The 26,826-nt window shown below is 42.4% G+C and overlaps 1 protein-coding gene across 2 annotated transcripts; it reads right to left on the bottom strand.

The window, feature by feature from the left end:
- Positions 1-102: 102 nt before the first annotated feature.
- On the bottom strand, positions 103-24,590 carry rgl1 (ral guanine nucleotide dissociation stimulator-like 1). 2 transcript variants are annotated; one of them, XM_023299843.3, is made up of 19 exons: positions 24,456-24,590; positions 24,095-24,331; positions 9,876-9,986; positions 8,145-8,353; positions 7,956-8,030; positions 7,618-7,808; positions 7,404-7,528; positions 7,103-7,318; positions 6,907-7,010; positions 6,650-6,734; positions 6,414-6,503; positions 6,037-6,123; positions 5,752-5,784; positions 5,535-5,656; positions 5,125-5,214; positions 4,788-4,974; positions 3,182-3,433; positions 2,971-3,085; positions 103-1,795 (listed from the first exon to the last, which is right to left on the bottom strand). In XM_023299843.3, the coding sequence occupies exons 2-19, from the start codon at positions 24,266-24,268 to the stop codon at positions 1,608-1,610; spliced, it is 2,454 nt and encodes an 817-aa protein (XP_023155611.2). In that variant the 5' UTR covers positions 24,269-24,331; positions 24,456-24,590; the 3' UTR covers positions 103-1,607. The 2 variants fall into 2 exon arrangements, with proteins under 2 accessions (XP_023155611.2, XP_023155612.2); XM_023299844.3 differs by lacking the exons at positions 24,095-24,331; positions 24,456-24,590 and adding an exon at positions 12,213-12,461.
- Positions 24,591-26,826: the final 2,236 nt, after the last annotated feature.

The raw sequence follows: 26,826 nt of genomic DNA, 5'->3' as shown, positions 1-26,826 counted from the left end.
AAGACGAGCGTACGTAAAACTGCTTTCCTTTGTTCAGCGTGTTCATATAGATACTCTTTAAGAATCTAAAAGTTTGCAGAAAATCAGAACACAGAAGGCAAATGCAATAATAATAATGATAATAATTTATTCATTCTGGTAGAGTAAGAGTCTTTGGCAGTGGAGAACAGGAAGTGATTTAATGAGAACAGTTTAAAGTGAAGTGCTGCATGGAGAAACATGATTGGGCCCAGAGGGACATTAGCATTAGTGCTAAAGTGAACCAGTGCTCCCAGTCCTGCAATATTAACAAGGAGCATCAACTGGTTTTACTAACATGGCACAACTGCAGGACCTGAAACGGAAAGAAAATATTGAAAATGGGAATGTTTGTTGGTAAAAACGTTCGTTGCTGTGAAGCTATGATGGTTTTTGGAAACAGGATGAGACAAACAGATGGGAGTTTACAGTGTGAAGAGGTGTCTTGGCTTTTGAGCGTATAATGAAATGTATCACAGTAAAATCTGGCACTGGCTTTTCTCTCTCTCTCTCTATGACACTGTGAATTAATTAACATTGATGTTAAAAATTCCTCTTGCACTATCCAGTCATTTCTGGCCTGAATTGTGTTACAAAAAAAAAAAAACATAAAAAGCAACAATTACAAACAAAAATAGCATTTAGTGAAGAGGGGGGAAACCTCTTCCATATTCAAATCCCATTGGCATCTGCTACCAACTGACAAGTGCAACTCTATAGTTCATATAATGAAGGGTAAAGAGGTACAAATATGCATCAGTCTGAGAAACACGATGCTTTCCATTCCAGTAAGATACACTCATCTTCTCTTTTCTAGTACAACTTTATTTTCTTTTTTTTCCAGGTTTAAAGGAGCGTCTTCCTGGAGCAGAAAGCAGAACACATTGCATCTCTACACCCTAAAGACAGGGCAGGTAAGGCCATTTCTATATTTGCCGAGGACTTGATAAAACCAAGTGCTGGAACCAATCAGAATGCACGTTAACGCTGCATTCATCACACAGCTCACAATATGAGAGGGGGCTGAGGACACACACACTGTGCACACTGTGCACAAGCCAGACATAACTGGTAAAAGATGTCTGACGGGGGGAAACAATGACATCACAGCTCCTGTCAATCTGTTAATATCATTTAGAATACTGTTAGGAGATCCATTCGTTCGTTAATAAAGGCAAATAAAGGCGACTTCTCCTTCTAATCCACTAGCCGCGAAAAGTAAAGCTTCAGCTACACAGACATCACAGGACAAAAAGTTCAGAATACTGTCAGAGGTCAGGAGTTTGGCTGCTCCCACATGTGCAAATAAAATCTGTTGTTGTAAAGAGTGAAGGCCACTTGGGGTCGCTGTTTCACTCCGTCACAGGCATCACGAGTCAATCACAGCAGTCGCACTACACATTAATGTTCCATGTTAAGGCTGGGCGAAGGGATGGCACAGTTCAGAGTCAAACAGAGTCTGAGAGCTCGTTCTGATCCGTCTGGAATCATCTGGAGCTGTTTTCTTCTATCCATCCGTCCACCATCCAGGCCTGTGTTGAACCTGTTAGTGGTGTGAGGGCAGACTGCTGCTTCACTGCAGTCTGGGGTCACAGTGTGACTTTGCTGAGTCTGAGCGACAGGCTGGAGCGGTGCTGGGTTCGAGGGAGCGTGGAGCTACACCGGCTACGGAGCTGGACCGGCCGACCCGCCGAGCCTCGCACCCGCAGCAGGAAGTCGAAGTTAGCCGAGGTGTTCATGGCGTAGAAGACGTTAGCGTTGTCTGGAATCACCAGTTCTGAAAGAAAAGAAGAAAAAGCTGGTTGTCAGCGATGTGCTTGTACACAGAAATACAAAGATCACTGTAGTTTAAGTCTGAAAAGAAGATGTAAAAGTAACAGAATTAGATACATGTCTGTGTAGATTCTCAGAGCTTCAATAAGATTCTTGCATATTTATTCCAGCCATTGACCATTTTTTAACCGAGTCACTGTAAACACCATATTTACCATTTAGGACCTATTTAACTTGAGCAAATTTGCTGTTTTTTGATACAAATTTCTCTATAAAATACAATTCCATCCCTTCTACCTAATTCACACCTTGTAGCTGCAAAACAGATCAGATTATCAGTGATTCAATGCAATTGTGCATGAAAATGATTAAATAATAGTGTATATTTCTGAGTTTTTGTGTGTATATTTTTTTCCTCAGAATCCGTTAGTATCATCCTCCTCAATTTCTCTTTCAGCCTAAAGGGAAAAAAGCCCCGTTGAAGGTTTTATATCATTTTTATGAAGGATTTATACATCTTAATGCTTGCTTTTTATCTTTTATACATATATTTTTTCATTACTAACAGTATTTTCTCACGTATATTCTTTTTACGAGCCGTGCTTTAGTGCATTAGTTGCTAGTTATGTTGGTCCTGGTGCTGTAAGTTGGTTCTAACACTGGGTCTACTATCCAACTCAGTCCAGTGGGATATTTATTTGTGATTGTTTTTGTTATAAATTTGATCATTTAAAGCTAATTTGGACTTTAAAAATGTGTATTTGTAAAGTTATCCATATTTTTCCTTCATAAATGAGTGCTTTTAACACTTCTTGTATTTGAGCTGATTTATTTCAGGCTCTTTGTTTTTTGGGATTTTATGGCTTTTATGGCAAGACTTCCATAGTACTTTTATGCCTAAACAAGTCTAGTCAAGGTTAGTTAAATACATACATACATTGTGTTTTATAGATTTTTTTAAAGTAACTGCTGCACCAACATCTGCTCACTGTTGTTACTGTAAATCTGACTGGAATTCTACTGTGATAAAACATCAGAACTGGAGTCAGAGTCTACATTTAGCTACAAGCCACTGTGTGAAATATAACAAGAAAGGTCTGCATGCATAGAAAATGATCATCTCAGATGATTCATGAAGTCTACATAGAAAAAAAATCAGTCTGAAAGAGTATTTTTCACCTCTTTCCTCCGAGATGACCTGCACCAACTCGTAGCCTTCCTCAGGCTCCACCTCCAGGTTATGCTTCGCCATGGCTCTAGAAATAACAGCCGGCGTCTTGTCTTGATTGGTCAGCTGTTTAAGGAAACAGACATCAAGTCAGACAGAGTTCAACATGAATTCTGCTAAAATGTGCAGCGCCTCACTGAGGAATACAACGTGTTTAGTCACCAGTATGCTCTTGTACAGGTTCCCGTTGCCCTGCTCCAGGCTCACTCTTATGATGCAGGCGTCCTGGGCCTGCATGTTGTACGCCGGGGTTTGACTGGGCGAGCTGGGAGACAGAGGAGTGAGGGAGACGGAGCGTCTGTGGGAGCAGAGAGGTCCAGGGAGGGAGGGTGAGGCGGGAGTCATGGAGACGCTGGCTGTCGATGAGCTGGTGTCCATGGAGTGCAGTGAAGTACAGGAGGAGGATTCTGATAGCTGAGGAAACACACAGACAAAAACAATCAGAAAAATACACTATTATGTAATCATTTTCATGCAGAAATGCACTGAATCTCTGATAATCTGATCTATTTTGCAGCTACAAGGTTTAAATTAGGTAGAGGCAATACATGAAATTAGATTTTCAGGATCGATGACTAGAGTAAATATGTGCAATTTAGTTATGTTGTTCATATATTTGGACACTTGCTAATTCCACTGTTGTAATTTAACTGTATTTTATGACAAAGGAACTCTTCGCGCATCTATTTCATGAGGCAGGTGTGCAGGAGAGAGATGAGTGTTTCCAAAAGTTTCAAAAAGACTCCCTCACACTGTGTAAGCTGCAAAAACACACTTCTAAGCAATGTAGTGATTTTAGAACTTCAGTCAAATGGTTTTGTAGAAAGAGAAGCCAACTTAAATAGGGAGCGGCTGTAAGTCTGCAACCAATCAACATACCCCACATGCCATTACAGAGCACTGCACTTAATGGAAACTCTTAGAACTATAAACATATCTGATGGAAATGATTTACAGAGCACGGGTAAAACCATAGGTTTTGGAGGCTTAAAGCCTATTAATGGCCAAATATATATATATATATATATATATATATATATATATATATATATATATATATATGTATAGAGAGAGAGAGAGAGAGAGAGAGAGAGAGAGAGAGAGAGAGAGAGATTAACTTGCGATTGCAATGACGAAATCTTAAAAAAAATAGACTACCTAAGTGGATTATATTAAGCACAGCTAAAACAACAGTAAAACATCAGTAATAAATCATTACTATTCATCCATCATTTGTTTAATGTGAATTTTCTGTTCATTCGGTAAACTGATATGAGCATCAGGAAGAAACACCCCAATCTTTTGGATCATTCAAGTCGGGATTTCTATTTAAGAATGTTTATATTTTCCATTGGTGTGCTTTTATTCATTCAAGTTGTCCCTCAATATTTCTGCGCTTATTTGAAGTCTTTGTAATAGCTTTTTGTTAAAATTGTACTTTTCAGAAGCCCGTTTAATTTCTTGCCTTACACTAAAATCTTAAAATACAAATTTTTAAAACTCAAAAAATATTAAATCATTACAATAATGAATTTAATTTGTAATGTAATTGTGCAAAAATCTTAAAACATAAACACATACACAAATTTAAGTTGTGCACCGTCTTAAATTCATGGTAGACTTATTTTTTAATATCAAACATCGCATTTATTATACATTATATAGCTATTATAGTAAGGTATAGCTTAGTTTAAAGGATTAGATTTTTACCTCATGCTGCCACACAAACATTTTTTTTTTTTTTTTTTTTTTTTGGGCTGTAACCCACCTTGTTTTGCTGGGAGTCGGAGTTGTGAGTCGGGGTTGGGAGTCCTTCGCTGTCTGAAGGGCTGCTGGAGTCGCTGGAGGACACGCTGACCGAGTCCATGCTCTCCCCTGAGCTGCCAGTAGGAGGCGAACGTGGCGTCTCTCTGACTGGAGAACTGGCTGAATTACTGTCTGTTCCAAGAAACAGCCTGGAAAGTAGAGGAAGCGAGTTATTAGATAGTGAAAGAAAGAGGCTCCACAACTCTGGTGCCTGGAATCATCGATGCAAAAAGGCAAGAAACTGCACCCTACAAATGAAACTCTCTTTTATTAGGTGCCTGTTTTCCGGATGTACTCACAGGCTGAGCCTCTTCACCATGCTTTTCCTTGGTTTTTGTAAAGTTGGGCTGCCGTCGCCGAGACCTTCAATCTCACAGGACAAGGCGTAGCTGCAGAAAAAGCATCAATGGTAAACCTTGAGCATCATAAAACATCACTGGATCACGTGCATGTGGTTTTAAGAGCTCGGTGAGGGAGAAAGTCAGCGAGGTGAAGAGAAGGAGGGAGAAACTGAGAAAAAACAACAAATACAATGGATTAGTAGGGAGTAAAGACATGACAAGATCAGCAGGGAGAGGCGATGAGAAAAGCAGCCAAAGAAGCATCTCTTGTGTGTTTGTGTGCGAACAATAGATCCAGCAGACCGTGCTCTGATTTGCTCGTTATCTAACGGATGCAATCAAGAAAGAAGGTATTCTGAGTGACGTACCTTTCCTCCTCACTGAGCTGAGTCTGACTCTTAAACCAGCGCAGGAAAGCCGGATCGGCAGTCAGACAGTAGCTGTTACAGGCCGACTGGAGCAGCTTGATCTGAGCGATCACCTCAAACTCCTGCAGAGACAAAAGTTAGCAGAGTTTAACCCTTCAAGCACCGTGATTGTAATGGTGTAATCATGTCACAGGAGGTGGACTGAAGCTGCACTCACCCTGCGTCTCTTCTCAAAGTTGATCAGACCACCCTGTGTAGGACACAAAGAGCAGGCTGTCAGACTCAGGACATCACATACCAGCGGCCGCTTAGACAAACAGCATTAGGTGGACCACTCCGACAAAAATTCCTCATGCACTCATGGAAACTTACGCCCCGGTTTTTCTGACAGCGGTAACACACACAAAACTCTGATCTCTGGAGCTGTGCAAATGCACAGCCCTCCAATATCGAAACACACAAGTGCAAACACACAAACCAGCAGGTGCTTTTTTTTCTTTACCTCGATCAAGTCGGGCAGCGCCGTGTCCAGCATGGTCAGGTCAGTGAGGAAAGTCCCCAAGTAGGGTATCGTTCCTTGCATTGCTCCCTGTGTAGAAACAACTAAGTGAATCCACTGAGATGTGATGGTAAAAGTCAGATATTTATTTACACTGTGGTCCTCGCAGATGGCAAGGCGGGTTTGTGAAATACAGTGCACGGCACACTGAGTAAACAAAGCTAAGCATGTGGCTTCATCATCCTGGAGAGGCTGGGATTTGCTTTACAGTACATTGCATGGGAGGAATGTGTTGTTTAAAATTATAAAGCTCTGCTTTAGCTCCTTATTTTGAAAGAAATCCATTTGTTTGGCATTAAAGCTCTCAGTGTTTGGCTCACCATTTCCTTCTGCAGCTGTAGCCTCTTGTGGGTTCGTTTCTGGTGCTCCTTGGCACAGCTCTCCAGACTGGCAAACTTTGAAGTGCCTTCCTGTAGGGCAAATGCAAAAAATAGCTTCGGTCCTCGAGATTCTAACCAGCCAATGAACAAATGTTTTCAGGATATCCACCAGCTTCTCACTTTCAACTGTGACGGTAAATCTAAATTTGCTCACATACAGCAGAGTTTGGACTCACCCTCATGAGTAGCTCTCTGCTGGTCAGGTAGTTGTTGTGGTCGGAGAAAATGTCCGAGAGTTCCTCAAACGTCTGCATACTGTCTCTGCAACAGGCAACAGAGTCACGTCAGCTAATGGGATTGGACATGGCAGCTAAAATACACGTGCAAAACAAACAGTAACAAGATCTGCTTGAATTCCACCAAAAAAAAAAGGCTGATTCTTCTATCGAAACCAGCTGAGATTATGTGCATAGCTGAGAGATTGGAGGCTTACTTGTGCACGCAGGCCCACACTCTCTTCAGCCGGTACAGAGGATTGGACTGCAGCGCCGACACAATGGCTCGCAGAGATGAGAAGTTTTTGCGTATTCGACACTCCTGTGAGAAAGGAAATGCAGGGCAATCGTGAGTTGGCTCAAGTTTTTTAAAGATCTTATGAATTTATGTGCGAGTCTGGATGTTCCGCCAACCTGAGCGATGTCTATCCAGCGCTGGATGACCCGCGCTCTGACGTGGGGTCGGATCTGTCGGTGTTTCAGCACCGTGCTGACCACGCAGGCGGCGACGGCGTTGAACTGGGTGATGGTGGCGCGAATGGTGGGAGCGCTGTGCTTGTTGTGCTTCTTGTCCCTCTGAGACCAGATGGAGCCCAGGCAGTGGTGGGGTACGACTTTTTTGAACAGCAGCTGGAGCAAAGAATAGAAAAAATGGTGTTAGGACGATGCAGAAACGTCACAATGGTGCGTTTTTAGCTCCTTTTCCTTCACTTACCGCATCCATGTAGGTGAGCTGCTCAGCCACAAGGTCGGCTTCAAATGACAAAAAGTCCTCCTGCACCTCAATCTCCACTTCCTCCTCTTCCCCCAGGCAGAAAGAGCTGTTGCCGTGGAAACCAGCTGCAGGCCCGTGAACAAAACTGATTTAACTCCATCAGAGTCATCAAATTTGAAAGATGCATGAAAAAGAGTTTCAAATACAAAGGTACCGTCGGTGTCGTCCACGCTGGCTTGACCCTGCAGCTGCTCCAGGAGACCCTCCGCCCGTCTGAGAGCCTCTGAACCTGGGAGAGCTTTGCGCAGGTAGTCCATCAGCCTGTGGAGACATGGGTAGTCTGGAGACTCCTGGAAGTCTTCGGGACACTGGTCCAGCCAGGCACGCAGGATAGAAGCCAAGGCACTGTGGAGACAAACAGCAGGGAGATGCTTAAGAGAGCTGGCAATAATAGATGGACTTTATTCAAGTGTTATCTTTAAAAAGTTCTCCACAGGGATGTATACTACGAATTAATCGTTGGATCCATAGTGATGCACGTATGAAACTCACTTTCTAATGGCTCCACTGGTTTCAGAGCTTCGGCATCTTTCAGTATTATGTTCGTTTTCCTCCACACATCCATATCTGCCACAGAAAATCAGCAGAACACGGAGTTAAAACCACCACTTCTTACAGTCAAGACATTATTTCGGCTCATTCGTATCAGAATTAACCTCCAAACACCTTGTTCCAGCCCACCTGTCTAGCAGTAGCTGCAGCACAGTCTGTGTGCTGGCGAAGGCTCTGTAGGTGGAGAGAAAGATGGAGGTGTAGGTGAGGTCGTTGTCTCCGAACGCCGTCAGTAACGTCTCCACCAGACGCTCCAACGTTCCGGCTCGGATGCTTCGGATTTTACAGGTTTCCAGCTGGCTCACCGTGTGGCCGGGAGGCAGGCGATCGCCCTCCGCCTGAACACAAACATGTTTTTACAGTCTTGCTTGCTTTTTTTGGCTTCAAAAGCAAGCATTACATATCTAAATTATGGCACTTCAGATTGCTTAACTTGTCATCTTCGATATTCAGTGAGAAAATACGAACTTTAAGACTTCAGCTGAGTAGACGTAGGTTTAAAACTTTGTAAGAATGACGGAGGGAAGGAGGAAACCGTAAAGACAATCGTGACCTATATTTGATTCCGATTTCTCCAGATGTGTCCGACTATTGTGTCCACATGGAAAAAGAAGCAAGTGGTTATTAAACAGGCAGGGAGAGAGCAGAAGAGGTGGCACAGACTTAGCAGAGAGAGAGCTTTGGTGAAGTGAGCACGCTACAACAGGAAACGCTCCAATCTGCTTTTAATCACGCCGAGGCCCCTCCTCCACTGTCCCTCCAGACAGAGAGGAGGACAGCAGCAAAGGCCGACTTCTCCCACCATTCCCCTCCAATAACACAACGTTATTTATCTCTGTGAGGTGATCCACACATTCACAATGAAAGAAAATGCACAGCCAAGTCCTGCTGCACACACTGGAACAATGCACAGCTGCACCGATTCTAACTGCTTTTGTTCACTCACAATTGACATGTTTACAGTAAATACAGTGATATCTCAATGGGGGAATTCTCTCCATTCTGCTCCACTCAATAGACAGCTCTGTATAAAGTACGCAGATTGTTTTAATTAGCTCTTAATTCATTGTCAATACATCAATACAAGTCTTCTAGCCTCAGAGCTGTTGTCTGTTTCTTCATTATGTGCCAGATCCAATCGCCCATGTCAACAACGAAGGCACAAAGAGGCTAACAACGCAGCAAGATCCCCACTTTTCTTATAAACAAAGGAAAATCCTGAGAAACTCACAAGGATAAATCCCCTAATTGGCCCCTCTGTGCGGTATAATAACACACTGTACAACATCTTATTATGTTGATATAAACAGCCCAGTGGAGGAAACAGCAATGCCTCATATCCAGTGAAAAAGAATGCACAACTCAAGGGAAAGCCTTTAATGCTCCTCTATTTTTTTTTTTTTGTCACACTGGCATTTCATTAAACACTGTACAGGGAGAACCAGCAGTTTTGTTGGCAGCTGGGAAAGTCAGGAAATCACATGCTTTGGCTAAACAGTCCAGGTTCTTTGCAAAACTGTTGGTTTTCAGCAGGTGACTAAAAAGGTGTTGTCCAAGCTGGGAGATTTACAGCTCAAATGTTAAAACAATAACAGCCCCGGTGGAGCACAATGCTGTGAGTGAAAAAAATGGCTGTTTCAGACAACAGAGATGAGGGTTTTCGGCTTTTAAAGCTCCAAACACAGCAAACTAGGCTGCCTTTATTAACCATTTGCACATGTAAAATCCTGGGGTTCACATTTTTTAGAGCAAAAATGGGAAAAGCATCAGGGTTTTTGTATATATTTGCTGCTTTTCTGAGAGTTTGGAGCTTCATGTGGGTCCATCAGCTGTGATTCTGTGTTTTGATGTCAGACTCACCCCCAGCCATCTTGCTCCCTTGTTGGCTGCCTGTTGAATCTGAACCCTCTTCAGTGTCACGTTGTAGATGGCTCCTTCCTCGACTTCCTCCCCCCAGTCCTGCACCGAGCTCTGCAAAAAAGAAGAGATTAAAAATATATTACAGCTTCCTGTAAAAAGCAACAGGCTGCAGAACTAACAAGTGCTTCACAAGTGTCATTTCAACAGTTTAACAATCAGATTGGACTTTTACAAACCTATATGTGAAAAGCATAGGGAAGAATATGGAAAAAACACAAACAAACTAGGAAAAGGAGGACTGAAGAGCAGTAAAACATCAAGAATACCAACTCCCCAACCCCCACCACTGCAGCCAGCCAGCCAGGCCTCCCTTCCTCCCTCCCTGTCTTTACTCCCTCTTTTATTCCCTATCCATCTCATTCACCGTGTCCCTGTTTCTCTGAGGGTGAAGTCAGAGCTGGACAGCTTTCCGAAAAGCTGCAGATAAGAACCACAGTGGGTCAAGTCTCTTGAACAAACACCTACAGGATAGAATCTGCATCGTTTTTCTTCTCTGTTGATTATATCTGTCTGTCTAATCATACAAGCTTGATTACAAATCTGTGCCACAAGAGCACAACCACATTTAAATCAGCTCACAGGACTAAATGGATCCACGCACTCATATGTGCCGCGTCTGGTTGTAAATCACCTGCAAACAGCAGAGCGCATAAACTGAGGGAGCAGAGAGAAATGAAAATACAAAACTCCTGCTCAGAGACAGTCTGCAAACAGAGGCTGAGATCTGCTGAGACATCAACACAAGGAGACAAAAACAGAGGCAGTGAGACGGTGAAGGAGAGACACCGGCCAAATATAAACACCACGACTGCATTATTATGGCCAAGTCCTCACGCACACAAAAGGCAACGGCGGCCAAGATTACTTTCACTTGTCCCCACTTTCATTTACACAACTCAGTGATGGCAAAATCCACGCTACTCCCCAAACAGAAGGGCTGCCAGAAAACAAGATCAAGGGTCAAAGTCGCCGTTAGCAGGCTCAATGGTCGGTCCTGGAGGGCCGGTGGCACTCGGCCATGTCTGGGTTGTGTTTGGGTTTGAACAGAAACATGTGATGCAGAAATGAAAAGAAAGAAAAGCCCCCAAAACAAAGACAGAGACAGAAAGAGACGGAGAGGAGGAGTAAAAGGGGGAATTTAACAGGCAAACCAGCAAGATGTCTGTTCCTGAAACATGTCAACATGCCCGTCTCATGCTGCATCTCATCTTATGGTCAACAACATGTCTCTCACTCCCTTTTCTCTCTTTTGGCTGCAGCTGTTGCTGGCTGGCTGGCGCAGAGACAGATAAATACATCAGTGCATGAGTCATGCAGTCCACACACTCCCAAAACAATAGCGGGAGGTCTCTGTGCTGGCCGGCCTGGGCTGCTGAGTTCACAGTCTGCACACACAAGCCTGCTTTTTGTGAGCTGGAGATGTTTGTCAGAGCAGATTTTTTAAAAGGGGGGAAAAAGTTCTTTGTGCATTAAAGTGTGAGGTTTATTGGGTGCAATGAGTTTGTATGAAAATGTAAACCAAAAGCAGTCCCAGTGGATATGGATGGGATGAGTTTACAGAGGACACAGCAAACCAAATGACACTGGGTGAGGTGTAAACAGGTGAGCTGTTTACTCTCCAGTAATTTGGATTCTTCTACGAAAGATGCTCCAAAAAAAGCGCACAAGGAGGACAGTGGTGCTCAAATACTACTAATCTGCATATCAGTCTTATCAGATGCACGTGAAACAACACTCCCAAAGACAACAACAACTGAGGTAAATCTTTGGCGCTGATCTGTTGCTTGATGGGCCTCCTGGAGAAACAGCGATGGCCCCCAATTGTTCCCTTTTTTTCTGTTTCTGGCCCACACTAACACACAAAAGTTTTCATACCCATCACGATCATGAACGGATTAACTTCATACACTGTCTGGATTAGCGTGAGGTTTCATATTCTCCTCCCCGTTCCACACGTTTCCAAACTTTACGCGTCATTTTTACGCACCGGCTATGTGGGTTAAACTGGATTTAAAGCCTAAAAAAACAATTGAAAATCAGTGTTCAACCCGCTATTCCTCCCCTCCTCCTCCTCCTCCTCCTCCTTCTCCTCCTCCTCCTCCTCCTCCTCTTTCCCCCGTTATCCGCTACTTTCCCAAGCCTCCAAACACCCCCCTCCCTCCCCTCACTCCCCCGTTTCCCTCTTTAACCTTCCTCCCCCCGCTTCTTCCCCCTTATTCAAAACCACAAACAGAGGAGGGGGGGTAAACCACGAGTGGTTTTTTGTTTTGTTTTTACCATTTTAGTTTTCCAGGCGAACTTCATGGTGAGCGTTTCTTTCATGATCCGGGGACAGCATCAGAGCTCGGGAATAATCCGACAAGGAAAGAAGAATATGCGCTCCTTTACTGGAATAAAAATAAAATCCCAGATCCTCGCTGCTACAAATGTTTCTTCTCCTTCACTGCACACACTTTGGTTCGCTCCTTTCTAAACTCCAAATCCGCCTCCTCAGTCTGTCAGCAGGCTCCCTTCTCTTCTACTGAATGACCCAACTCCTCCTACTTGCACTCACAACAGTCCCGTTTAAACTCCTCCTCCTCCGTTTTTTTTTTGTCCGACTTTCATCAGAGTGACAACAACATGCGCACTCAGACGCAGGGCTGTGATCTCTGTTTGCGCAATTCTCTAATACAGAGGAAGCATAAATCTCTTTCCTTCCTAATTCACACAAAATGCAGGTTTTGTAATTGGGTCATGGGGGGTTGAAATTTGTTGATAGGGATGTATTTATGATTTGTACTTAAAAATATGCCTTTTTGTCATAATAAATGGACTATTACTCTTTTATTTCATTGTGATGTTGCTGCTGTTTTTGTTTTGTTGTTTTCTCATCGATTTTGTCCTTATGCCATCATAAAAGTTGTACTTAGAATATGCATTTCAAATCATAATTATTAATAAATAGTGATATTTAGGTGGAAAATATGAAATTATGTGCCTCTTTTTGAAAGCAACAATGAATGTCTTGGATGTTTTGTATTTTACTGTGCCACAGTGAAACAGACAAACAGCTATTCATTTCCCAAATATGGACAATTTATATACTTTATATAGCTGTTTTGTTCTATTTTCCTTAGTTTAATTACTATGTAAACTTAAAAAATCTATTACTTCAAGTTTACATAGTAATTTAACTAAGAAAAATAGAATAAAATAGCTATTCGTTTCCCTGAAATTGAAATTTTGTATACTTTCGATAGCTGTTTTATTCTATTTTCCTTAGTTTAATTACTATGTAATCTTAAAATAATAGATTTTTTGATCATTTGGGAGGAATGGAAACAAGTTGCAAACAAAAAAACTCCATATTATCCTTAATTTGGAGTTGTAATGAATGCTAAAGTTCAATATTCACTCTTCTTTTAGCTCTGTTTTGGTCATCACCAACTCCAGATGTGGCCATTGTGTTGACAAGCTAGTATTAACAGTGTCTCTTTACCATTTTGTCCTCAGGAAGTAACAAAGTGAGGTTTTGTGGAGTTTTTGTTTTTGTTTTGTTTTATTTTTTTTACCAAACAAAACAACTGTTTGCTATAAGAGCAGAGAAAATGAACCAAAAAATTAAAGCTGATGGCCACACAGGTAGTTCACTATAAAGGTGAAGTTAAAGGAGGCTGCAGATTCCGGTTAAATCTCCATCGCATAGGTTTTCATTAATATAACCTCCTAGTTTTAGGCCTATAGTTTACCAGCCAGTTTGTATACATCAGTGGCAGTTGACATCTAGATTTTAGTGATATACATTCACGTACAGATGTTGTGTAACTGGACAAAGTGATGAACTGTGGTTTCTCTAGCTTTGTGTGCAGAGCAGCTGAGGCCTGCGTGGGACAATACAAGGAAGGCTGCAGATGCCGTCACCAGCACTGTGTATTGTCAGTGACAGCAGAGGAGAATAGGCTGTGTGTGAGAATGGGCAACACTGTTCCACTGTGAATGTGTCCGCACACGTACTCAAACAGCCCACTTGTGTGAATAAACGGGAAGATATGAATCAAACGTCGGCTCTGTAAGGGGGCCTTTTTGTACCGTAAACATATACAGAATGTGAGCAAGCAGCGGTTCATACATTTACAAGTCAATCCGTTCCGCTGATGAAATGCCAAACTAGTGATCGAGTCTTGTGATGCTTCTCGTCGTCTGGTTCAGTGGGAGTTAAACCTACTATGGCCCCCTTTTCAGTGTTGTGACAGGACGTGATCTTCTTGCCCACTTCTCCGGCTCCCATAACACCAACACGTATCCCAAACGTCACACTCAGCGTCACTGGCTATCACACACTACACAAGATGCCCATTTTTTGGCCTCACTGCCCCTCCCAGCTCAGCTTAAAGGGCACCCAAAGGCCAGGGAAGCCTAAAGCACGTCTCAGTCGTGGTTCTCCATGTGTGGTAACCCTACAGTATCAGTTTGTCTTCTTGCTGACTCTCCATCACGCTGCATATCTGGCCGGTGTCCAGTTCCCAGGCCGAGCTGCCCCGGTGTCCACTTGGGTCTGCGGAACCCTTGGGAAGCCCAGAGGGGCAGTGGGAAGGTTGCGACCCCAAGCGACCTCCAGCTCGGCCCCGAGGGGATCGGAGTGTTGGTCTCACAGTGGGACTGATGTCATACCTCAGTGCAAACAAGACGTCTGACAAATGTGACATCTGCTGCCCGGTCTGATGGACGAGCACATGAGCATCTTTCAACCTGGGATCAAAATGAGAATTTCATGCTCTTATTCTTGGGTCCATTGGGCCCCATTAAAGTACCGCATGCTACTGTTAGCATCATAAACGGCCTGTTCTGTAGTTTAAGCTTCATCAGAAAATTTAAAAGCCAGATATCTGTAAATGTCAGAGCTGTTTAGTGTCCAAGTCAATCCAAATCCTTTCAAGCAAATCCGAGTTAAAGCAACAGTTTGACACTTTGGGAGATGCATTTATTTGCTTTCTTGTCGAGAGTTACAAGAGAAGATTAATTGCACTGTCATATCTGTATAGTAAATATGAGGCTAAAGCTAGCAGGTCAGCTTAGCATAAAGACTGAAACAGGGAGAAATCACTATCCTGGTTCAATCCAAAGGTAAAAAATTAAAAAAAAAATCCACCTACCAGTACATACTATCATTCAGTAGCACAAAAATCTTCTTTGTTTAATCCGACAGAGAGTCCAAAGTGTAAACTATTGCTCTTTAAGCAGAATTCACCATGTCTGACTGTCATAATCTTATATTTTTATACATTATAATAATGGAAAGTCATCACCTATTAATTTACACATCAGCATTTAAAAAATAGAGTTAGTTGAGATGAAGATACCGTTCCATTTTTACTTGCTGGTTGTATGCAATGCATTTCATTTTCTCAGGATGTTTTCTATATAAAATCTTTAATCTTGTACTCCAGTCACTAACTAAACCGTTAAAATGTCATCTCTGTGTATTAAGGTTACATCGTAGGAAATTCTTTTCCAATAAAATCATTTCTTCCTGCCTCAAAATGGTTACATAAAACATATAGTTACAAAGTGCATTCCAGTAAAGACAAATCAGATAAAAACAAGTCAAATTAAAAACCAGTAAGATCCCATAAAAACACAGAGAAATTGTAAAAAATAAGAGCAGCAGTTAAGAAAAGGCCATATGGTAAAAGTGAAAAGCATCTCGCTCCACCCGCTGCTCCCAATTAACTGCAACTGAAGCACACCAGCTCACCTCCAACTCTGTTCAATGACCATAAAACTCAACAAAATGCAATACTGGAGTAATGAAGTTATTCTGAAGAAGGAGAATGATACAGAAAGTCCCACCTGCAAGTTGGCAGGATTGGTTCTTTAAGTTTGTTCTGTAGAAAACCCCGGAAGTTTGAATCCATGTTTTTGAGACTGTCATTGATATGCTGGAATTTCAAGATGGAAATGTTGACTGTTTATTCTGCTCAAAATATGATGCCTAGTATATAAAGACCAACTTAAAGATATGTTCACATGGTAAAGAATGTTGATATTCAGTGTAGGGGGTCTTTAAAGTAACTACAGTAGCCATCAAAAAAGCAATGAAGCAAAAGTATGAGGGAAAGCACAAAGATCTCAAAATTAACATCCTTATATTTGTGAATTAAGTCAAAGTATGGAGTTCTAGTAAATGTAACTGAACTGTATGTCTCTATCTGAGCAGGAGATGTTCTGTAATCTAAATGTAAAAGTTCAGAAGGTTCCTGTGTTTGAAAAGCCCATCAGCAGCACAGGCAATTCCTCATTTCAAATTTTCCTTTCTAATGGAGGACTAATGACGTAATTACACTTAGGAAAGCCCTCGACAAGGGCAGACAAGTTTTTTTAGAATGGATTCCTTTCATTATTGAGCTTCCTGAGTGCTCTCTTCTCTCTGTTCCTCGGTCAGAACACTGAGCTACAGTACCAACCGACAAAAAGTGGACAAAAGCAGGAGGAGCGCTGCTCGCTCTGTTGTTGCACCACAGTGGGGAAAAACGCACATTCCAGGAAATCTCCCACTTCCTGCCTCCAGCCTCCTGACTCCACCGAGGCTGCTGTCCTCATACCTGACTGGCTGCGAAGCCTCTCTGGCCTGGAGCACTGGTCGTAAAAACAGACCAATGAGGAGAGGAGATCTAACACAAACAGATAGAGCAGGACAAACCAACACAGTTTCACAGTACCAAAAACAACAGAACCAAACCACAGACTCACAGGCGACAATAATTGGGAGGATCTTGGGTTGCATGTGCGATGTCTCCTGTGTTTGCATAATAGATAAGAAGGTCATGCCTCAGAGAAAGTGTAATGTGCTGTCAAGATTAACTTGAAAGGACATTATCTGTGCTGTGAGACAGACGGGGGAGAGTTCACAGCACAGCCAGAAACTGAGAAGATCCACACTGGCGGAAAGACAAGCGTGATGCAACCGCACCATCTTGCACTTGGCGTCCAAAGCAAAAAGCCGTTTCGTCATTTCATACCGGAAATAGACATCCTGCTCTTCCTCTCTGCTGGAAACAAGTAAACAGAGAAGAGGAGACTCTTCGTTTCATCCAGCAGACGACGAGTACCAGCTGTGAGCTCAGACGAACCCTTCAGCGGAGAGGGATTGGGTGAAATTAAAAATTGAGAGGATCTTTCCCAGTGTCATATCTGGGCCAAAACGTGTCAAGACGTTCTCTTTTTCTTGCTTGAACATTCTTCTTGTATTATGCATGTTTCTCATGTGTGCACAGGGATGTATGAGCTTATCACACTTGCCTTTCGCTGTGTGTTTGTGTGCAGTTGGTGGGTTTGTGTTTCCAAAGCATGCTTCCCAGTAGAGGGCACAGTTCATAAACCGCTGTGTTTATCCAGAGTCAGCAGAGCTTTTAGTCAGACCAGGCCCAAAAAACACACACACACACACACACACACACACACAAGAGGTTTGGATTTATGTTGCAGGATAATCTGTTATAACTCAATAAAACTCTACAAATACGACAATCAGTGTAGCTTAACAGCGAGGGTTTCTATGGTTTCCCGAGGTGACAGATCAGCAGATGAGGGGATTCTGTTGGTAACCACAATCAAAGTGGACATGTCAGGTCATCTCATAAAAACACACAGCTGCATTCTCCTTTCTCTGTTTCTGTCTCGTCTTCGCTCAACTGCCCCCTTTGTTCAGACACTCCCCACTCTCCCTCTTCTTCTCTTATGTCATGCCTCTGCTCCCCTCAGATCTATTGTCCCGGCTTGTTGTTGAGCTCTTTCTCCCTCTCTTTCTCTTTCTCTGGATGGGTGACATCATTAGTTTCCAGTAAAAGGTCCAGAGCTGCAGATGAGAGACCCCTCCTCCTCCTCTGCACTGCACTCTCAAACTAATGCAGCCCTCAGGAAAGAGTGTTTTTTTTCAACCCAGGTGCTTCATTATCACCCATCTTTTATAGGTATTTAGGCTGCACGAACTCTAAAGACAAGCTTGTTTTCTTACAGCTGCTGCAGCCTCCATATGGGGTCGGCTGGACCGTTGCACTAAAGCAGGGATAATCCACTCAACTCGACGATGACTCAGATGCTGCTTGTTAAGGTGATTTCAGGTGTCCATGCATTTAGAAGAGTAAATGAGAGAAATCCCTGCATGACCTCCCCCGACGTGGCCCCAAACTCGAACCCCCCACCCCATCTAAGCCGTGCTAAGCCTTGAATCAATCGGTCTGGACTGGTTTAGTTGTCTGTCTGTCTCCCCCCCCACTCTGCCTCCCTTCCCTGCTAATGAGAGCAGGACCATCTGTTGCCCAGCAGATACAAGCAGCCCTGAAGTTGTCACATATGCAACAAAAACAACGCAGTCAAAGCAGTAGCACACCGGTGACAACTGCTGCCTCACCGAAACTAACTAGAAGACTATAAAACTACACAACAGCCCGTAAATTCATCACATCTGAATGTGCAAAGTCACACTTGCTTTCAGCGCTGGCTTTTTACTTCATGTGGTTGTCTGTTGTGACTGCGCTGTAGCAAAGAGATGCATTCCTTCCACTGCATTTCTGGCGTTTATTTTTAAGTGATATAGTGATGCCATCTGCAGCGCTGCTAGTGTCAAATTGAAGTGTGAAGCACTGTAGGAAATGAAACTGCATACGCGATGCACGCAGCAACACACACTGCAGGAACAAAAGAGACAGTTGCTGTAGCTATTGTGGCACAAAAACATGCATGAGCCACACTGTTGCCATAACACCGATATTGAGGGCACATCAAGTTAGAATACACATAAAATATATCCTGCTGTTTAACTTAAACAAATACAGGATGTATGTCCTGTTCTAAAGTTAGTGGACCGCTTTGTTTGTCATAGTTTGTGACCTCAGCGGAGTTATTATTGTTAGTAATCTGCTGACCTAAAGATTGTGTGAGTGCTGACTGCTCATATTAATAACTGAACACCAGCAGCCCCCCAGCTTTACACTCTAATGCCACACACACTCACAATCCTCCTCTCACACACACACATCACAATGCCAGCTTGATCCCAGTCATGCGTCCTGGCTAATGCTGCCTGAGCGGGAAAAGGAATAGAGTAAGTATTTAGTGTGTTTGATGGAGGCACCTTCCCACACACACACACACACACACACACACACACACACACACACACACACACACACACACACACACACACACACACACACACACACACACACACACACACACACACACACACACACACTTCTGCAAAACCATGAAAACCACACATACTGGCCTTCATACCAGCCCACTTCTAAACACACACATCAACCACAGTCACTCCCACCACCATATGTTGTGATGAGTTTCTGCCCCAGTTGTGCGACCTGCTCCTGGGATACTCATTCGGGTGACAGGGACAATGCCTGCAGTATTGATTTTTCACACCAGTCCTATTATGTGACCTAATTAAGCCCAAGATAACAATATGACCCTCAACAGAGCCTCGGGCAGCCAGACAACTTCACACACAGGAGGTCAGCCGAGCACGTAAACACCATCTTGAGTGGTTGTCTGAATAAAAAAAAAAAAAAAAGACGACAGAGGCCTGGATTTTCGGGGGAAATAGAAATCTAGCAGCTTTGGCAGCAATGTGAGAAAAAAAGGACAGATAATAATGGACTCAAGTTCCCTAATGTTCCTCTACTTGTGTTTTGGTACTATCAGTCCTTGCTGGTGTTCCTCCAGTTGTGTGTCAGCTTAAATTCAGAGAGAAAACAGGTCAAAAGCTACAAAAACTGGTCCCATCCGGATGAATAACTAAACTGTCGAAATCGTTGTCAAGTCATCAAAACACATGACAAGCCTGAGTCCAAGCTTTCGGGATGGAAATACTGAGACGTCACAGAGCATCAGCACTAAACGTGCACTTCTCTGTTCAAAAAGACAAGAAAGAGGAAGAAGGAGTGCTGGCTCAGCTGTCTTAGTTTTTTCAATGGAAAACACGGCATCATCGAAACTCTCCGTCCCCTCCTCTTTTGTCCCTGTTTTCCCCTGTATAGAGTCACTTCTGTGTTTTCCAGTGAACGACCAGCTGAGGTTATTGAACTGCCCTGCTGGTTACTGTAAGACAGCAGGTGGTCATATTCCCTCAGCTGGAGCTTATATCCATGGAGCCGATGCTTAATGACAGTGCTCTATCGCAGACAGGAAGAGGAGGAAAACTGCAGACTTTAAAATGAAGCTGAAGCAGTAAAATGTACTTTGACAACTCACTGGGATGTGTGGAGACGTTGAGATGCAGTTCTGGGCAGCAAGGACTAAATACCAAGTCATGTCCTTTAATCCTTCATGCAAAACCTCCTTCACCGTCTGAATTCTTGCATTTAAAACATGCATTTCATTGTAAAGCTATTTCTTTGTCATTTAATATTATTATTTTCAGTCCATCCCTTCACTTGTATGAATGATCATGTATGTTCCTGTGTGAGCTGATGATCACTGACACCTCAGCGCTGCTTGCTCGTCTTTGACCTGAACTGTGGACCTTGCAGCTGTCAATGACTGCACAGCAGGCCGATAATAGAGAAATAATCAGTCCGGTCTCCACCTTTATGGCTGGCAGAATTTCATAACCTCATGTAAATCGGCTGAAAGGTGAGTGAGAAACACCCAAGAACAGTGAAGGCAAAGTTCATGTCCTCTGAGCACAGCACATGCTGGCTGATGGACTTATAAAACAACAAATTTAGACTTTGTTCAGTTTTTTTAACACAAGATTGCTAGATTTGTCACAACATGAGGGAGCAAACGGTACTCGAGCATCAGCACTTTATGTGTGGTTATTATGAAACTAATGGTTTTGTTGGCTCTTACATAACTTTATGGAAAGTATTCGGTTGTGTATATAAAAATCTTTATTGGCCTCTTTTCCAACTCTGGGGGCAATCACAGTAACAAAAAACAGTCACAAGGATGAGCTCCTGGCAGCTGCTGTAACCTGAGTGAGAGCGTCTGCAATCTAACCTCCAGTCTCCTTAACCGTCCAAACAATAGGCGGAAACAGTGCTGTAGGATGGAGCGACACATCAGCCAGGATGTCAGATAGGCAGCAGCGAGGAGGATGATCTTCCCACACTCAAAACACGCATCCGAGCTCCACGGTGTGACAAACATCTTGTGGATAATTTACATACCGTACACGAATTATTATTCAAAATTCATTATTGCACTGCTGTGAAACTGTCAGACTCACAATGGATTGTTAAAAGAAGGATCGCAATCAGTTTTTGTATTTTCCCCACACATATTCTTCTTCCTTGTCAAAACATGACAACTACATTGCCCATAATGCAACACGACTGCAAGCAGTTCTCTCAGAGTTGGATCTGAGATGCTTCTATCATTAGAATTAAAGTGGATTTGTGTTATATATACCAAAAAGCTTTTCCAAGCTTTGAGGAACCCGAATGTTCTGCACTCTTAAGCAATGTTGGGCCCAAACAGGATGCACATTAGCATCCTTCTCAGCTGAGCATGTAGGAAGCACGTGAAAGCAAGATTCCCGCCATCCAGTCAGCAGAGTTCATGTTGGCTCCCTGCACACATGACTGGGATTCAGGACTTTGCTCTAAGCTTTTCAAATGTTATTGTATGGAATAAATCTAATTCAGATGCTAAAAAGAGTAATTTCACAGGGTTGTGGACTGATTATAAACCCGGCCAAGTATCGGATCTGAAATTCAACATTTTTTTGATTATCAGGAGTCTTTTTTTTTTGTTTGTTTGATTCTTGTTGAAATAGATTAATTTTAAAAATGCACTTCTTTGACTCTGATGCAGCTGCCTCTCTTGATCTATAGTCACCTCTTTGTGGTCTTGAGCAACGTCCAGCTTGTAGCACCATCTGATTGGGATTACATCTTAAGTAATGGCCTGTCAGCAGCATCGTTTTTATCTAGGCACATGTTTAACATAAAAGGATACTTATAATGTAGTTTGTGTGATTAAAAAAAATTTGACACCTTTTTTTTTAACAGTTCCAAATGGTGGTTTTTTTTTGTTTTTTAGTCTCATTGATTATTGATAATCAGTGTTGACATCTGCCCTGAGAGAACCTGGGTTGTATGCAACATTTTACTTTTCCATTGATTGTATGTTGGGGAAAATGTTTTTTGAGGGGTGAGTGTGCATTCGTCACATACAGTAAAACACATTCTAATATCGCAGTTTGTCTACTATACCTAAATGACTGCACAGCCTTGCCTTGGTTCTTCAGACTTGTCTAGAGGTTTGGTAAACTCACTTTGCAATTCAAAACACCCAACTTCAAACTAGTCCTCAACCCATAGACTGTATAGGAGCACAAATCCTCTGAGTCACCCAAAGGTTTTCTGCACAGCAGGTTTGAAGCTTATTGTGGTGAGTCACCATCTTGGCAGTGCCTGATTTCTTCTAACTCTTGGCTAATCCAGAAATGAGCAAAGAGGTCAAATGTGAGTGGAGCTGAGGCGGACCATGGACATGTACCAACCTGTCACTCAAAGCATTATGCATAACTTTAAGCCAAAATACAATTTAAACAAACTAGTTACATATAAATTCAACACCTGTACAGTTGTCATAAATGGGGGAAATAGCCACAGGGACCAAAACCAGGCTGTAAACAGGTTTATTTCTGCTCTAAAGTTGTACATTTTAACATGGGGGTCTATGGGGGTTGACTCACTTTTAGAACCAGCCTCAAGTGGCCGTTCGGAACTGCAGTTTTTGGCAGTATGACGTTGGTTTCGAGCTTAATTGTTATATTTTTCAGACTTTAAGTAGCTCCCACTGAAACAACACAGATTTGATTCACGTTTGTTGTAGTGCTCTCCAGGACAAGTTCATAGATTAGATTTTTAAAGAGATTAGATTATTTTTGTGGTAATTATATGAGTGGATTTGATTACTAAATTACTGCATCTTGGGGAAGTTTCTTCATACTATCAGCACTGGAGAATGAGAGGCTTCAGTTCTTTGCTTTAGGATGGTTCAACAGGTTTTCAAACATCATGGAAATTTCAAACTAAATGTGCATGTGCTGCTTCAAAACACCCAATTATTTTCACTTTAGCCTCAATACCACAAATGCGCACGTGCAAACAATCAGCCACGGCTGATCTGGAATAAGCTGTTGATGCAGGTTGTTTTCTGGTAATCGCTCTGTTGTGAGGAATCTGCGACGTCACAAACGAATCAGAAAGAGACGAATTAACACCAGCGTGTGTTTTCTGACACAAAGTCTAATGTAAGCAACATTTTTGTAATTCTCAGCTTTCAGACAACACGTATTAAAACCATTATGGGTTCTAAAGTAAAGTGAGTAATGGCTTTTCTGTGAACTCTGACCAGTCAGCAACCCACAAGCACGCACACGCATGCACACAGTACAGTAAATGTGAATTACTGTCTTTCACAAGAGGTCAGCTGTCCTCCTGTCCGTGCCACCGAAGGCTACTGTCTGTCTGATTGCACTATGAGCTGTCGACTTATTGCATCAAATTTCAATGAGTTGAGGCCAAACAGAGGAACTGAAAAACTACAAATGACAAACCAGTTGATTGATTCATTTCTCAGTTCTACAAATCAATAAGCTAAACATGTTTTGGCTTCAACATATACCTACACTTACTGTGCACCTCTGGGATGCAGGATCACAGGATATGTACCTGTTAGCTACCCATGTGACCAGGCAGGCTGCAGCTGCTGCCCAGATTTACTCTTCAACTGTAGACAAATGCTGTTTTTGTTCATGTGCAGACACAAGCAGCACTTACACCCGTGTTTTTCTCTTCCTATCACCATCCTCGACTTTCTCACAACTGCCAAACACATCCAACTCAGACCTTGGGCCGGTGGCAAACACTACTTATATCTCATGTTTAGAATTCCACGCTTCTTTTCTCAGCTACTCCTGTTTCCATTTCCATCCTTGAATCTAGCAACCTCACCTCTGACACCAAACAACACAACACCTCACAGACTCCAAACAAAAGAAAGTCACAGGAAGGCCATTCAGGAAGGCCAACAGCTGCCGGATTGTTTGAGGAGGCTGGAAGTACCCGTGCTTCCCAGGAATAAATAAAAAACTGATTTCAACAAACAGGGGAGGTGACGGTCATGTGTAGTGCATGTGCTGTACTGACCCAGTGGCGTGGGCTGCTCTCCGGGGAGCGAGGCTGGTACCTCTGCAGGGCGACACCTCCTTCCCCCTCCAGCAGTAAGCTGCAGTCCAGGTCAAGGCAGTGGTGGCTGGGCCCTGCCGGCCAGGGCAGGAAGGTGGCCAGAGGGTACTGGGAGATCATGCTGACGGCCTGCATCAGCGGCAGGGGTGACAGGGATGGCAGGCCATACTGCAGTCTGGACGGCAGTGTGGATGGAGGCTGCAAAAATGCAAAATGAAGAACCTTATCTTCAGGATAAACTTCTTGTCAGTCCTTTTCTCCTCTCAGACTGAACTTGTCTCCAGCTCAGAGGTATGACTGATGATGATAACCCTCCACTTACAGTCTCTATCTCGCCCTCTTCTGTTTTTCTTTCTTCCCTCAGCGGATCGTGGAACTCAGCTTGCCAACAGCTCTCAGCCACATGAGTGATTAAAGTCTGTTGTCTCTCTCTTTCTTTCCTCACCCCTTACATTCATCACAGCCAGGAGGGGAGGAGTTACAACTTGTTGGCCCAGCCCACTTTAAAAAGAAGATAAAAAAACTGCCCGCTGACCAAAGAGAGTTTGAATGTGAAGAAAAAGGAAAGACAGGAAAAGCTGAGACAGAAGGGAGGATGTTGTGGAAGAGTTTCCGAGAATTACCAACAATGGCAACTATTTTCCATGACTGTCATTTTGAAGAATCTCAAACTGCACTCATTGCATCTTCAAACAGATTTCACATAAGATTCCTATTGTTTTGAATGATTACCATGGTTGAGTTTTCCATGATTTAGCCCTAAATCTTCTTAAATTAAAGTTCTTTTCAAATATGTTGTTGAAATAGCCTCATAATTGTAATTTAAGTTTCAAATGACATATTTGAAAAGTCTATGTTGACTCATGTACATTACTCATGTTGCTGGGCATCCAAAAATAACAAACACAACATGTACAACAGTGAAAACAGCCTGTACTGTATTACAAACATGTACAATACAGATAAGAATCGTAAAAAGCGTAGTCAACACACACACACACACACACACACACACACACACACACACACACACACACACACACACACACACACACATATATATATATAGCATTTAACTGCAAACATTAGTTGAGCTACAATGCTACATTCCCATGTAACCATGACATATGTTTGCTTGTTTGCAACCTCTTCTGCAGTTTTACCACGAGTAAAAACAGCTGTATCATCAACATACAAGAAGACATCAAACAGAAGGTGTAATGTATATGTAATGAAAAATGAACAAGACTGGGCCCAGTATGGAGCCCTGCGGGACTCCAGCTGATAGATATAAGGGGTTAAATTTACAAATGTGGCAAAAGCTTGGTAGGATTTAATGTTAAAACGTGATGCTCAGACCTTTACATTTTCAAACTTGACGAGTGCAGGTGTTCAGAAGTGTGAAGTGCTTTGTAAAGTTACTGATTCATCTCGGTGATGAGCAGCACAAGCTTGACGACATTTCTGACAGCGGAGCAAAGGTCAACCCATAATAAATGTGTAACAATCACGGCGAGTGAGAGAAAGTGTGCATGTGTGTGATCAAGTTCAGAGCAGAAATAAGAAGCAGTCATGTGTAAAACACTGAGAAGAGGATTATCCGGGACCAGGCAGTGCTCTGACTAACACACACAAACACACAAAGTACATTCAGCAGTTAATGTTGAACGAGGTGTGATGAAAGTTGCTTCCTACAGTTAGAAGTTGCAGTATAAAGTGAGACTTTCCTGTTTTCTTGGGTGAATAAACAGCCATCAGATAAACAACAATGCCAGACGAGCATCCAGTGAAGCTGCTTAATAGCGTAGAGGGTCACACACATAAAAAACACCAGCAGTGTAAAGTAATGAGGGACTTTTTCTCAAACACTGTAGTTCTTCTCTTTTTTCATTGTCTTCTTGCGGTTTTGATGTAGTTTCTGTTTCATTGTGGTTCTCTGCAGTTGAGAAGAAAACACTGCACTTCCTCTATATGCTTTAGTATAGTTTGTCATTTCTCAGATTCAGATTGTACACGAAAATTATACGATGAGCCAATAAATGTGAAGTGATTATTAAATGTTAGGTGAAAATCCAAAATTTTTGTCCTCCTTATGAAAATGCAGTGTTGTGTTTGGGTTGACAGCCACATTTCAGACTTCAACATATTGTTAGCAGTCCTACGATTTAAATGTCAGTTTGGTCTAAATAGATTTAATGATCCAGTATTTTCCAAAAGGATAAAAAATAGAAGAAAATCCAAAGTATGACTTCAAAAAAATTAAATTTGTTACAAATTTGTGGAGTAGAAGCTCCCTAATCATCTGTGCTAGTGGTTTTTAGTCTAGTAAACAAAACCACCTAAACTATTAGCAGTTTTTCCGATAAAGTCATTGAAATTAGCTCCACCTGGACCTGCTAAAGCAACATTTACTGCTCAATCTGACACTTGCAAGATACGTTTTCTGCAAAATTTATTTCAACACTTCAATTTTTAAGAGCTTAATATTTTTAAAGCAGCCTTTTGGCAGAACACTTTTGCACAACAGGTTACTTCTTTACATCACATCTTAAAACCCATTTTTATAGACCTGCTCTTATGTAATGTTGTGTTTTTATTGCTTTTTATTGTTTTAACTTTATCATAATTTCACCATAATGCTGTCTTGTGTTGTTTGACCTTGTGGTCTGGCTTATTGTTGCAGTTTTGCCTTC

This window comes from Amphiprion ocellaris, chromosome 2, assembly GCF_022539595.1.
Source record: "Amphiprion ocellaris isolate individual 3 ecotype Okinawa chromosome 2, ASM2253959v1, whole genome shotgun sequence".
Lineage (NCBI taxonomy): Eukaryota > Metazoa > Chordata > Actinopteri > Pomacentridae > Amphiprion > Amphiprion ocellaris.
Note: the sequence above shows the minus strand (reverse complement) of the source record. Positions and strands in the feature narration are given on the sequence as shown.

Coding starts and splice junctions, on each gene's coding strand:
- rgl1 (XM_023299843.3), bottom strand. CDS start 24,268: ATGCAGGCCGTCAGCATGATCTCCCAGTACCCTCTGGCCACCTTCCTG. Junction 9,987..24,094: donor AGAGCAGCCCACGCCACTGG/GTCAGTACAGCA, acceptor TCTTTTTTGCAG/AGCTCGGTGCAGGACTGGGG. Junction 6,124..6,413: donor TACAGCTGCAGAAGGAAATG/GTGAGCCAAACA, acceptor GTTTCTACACAG/GGAGCAATGCAAGGAACGAT.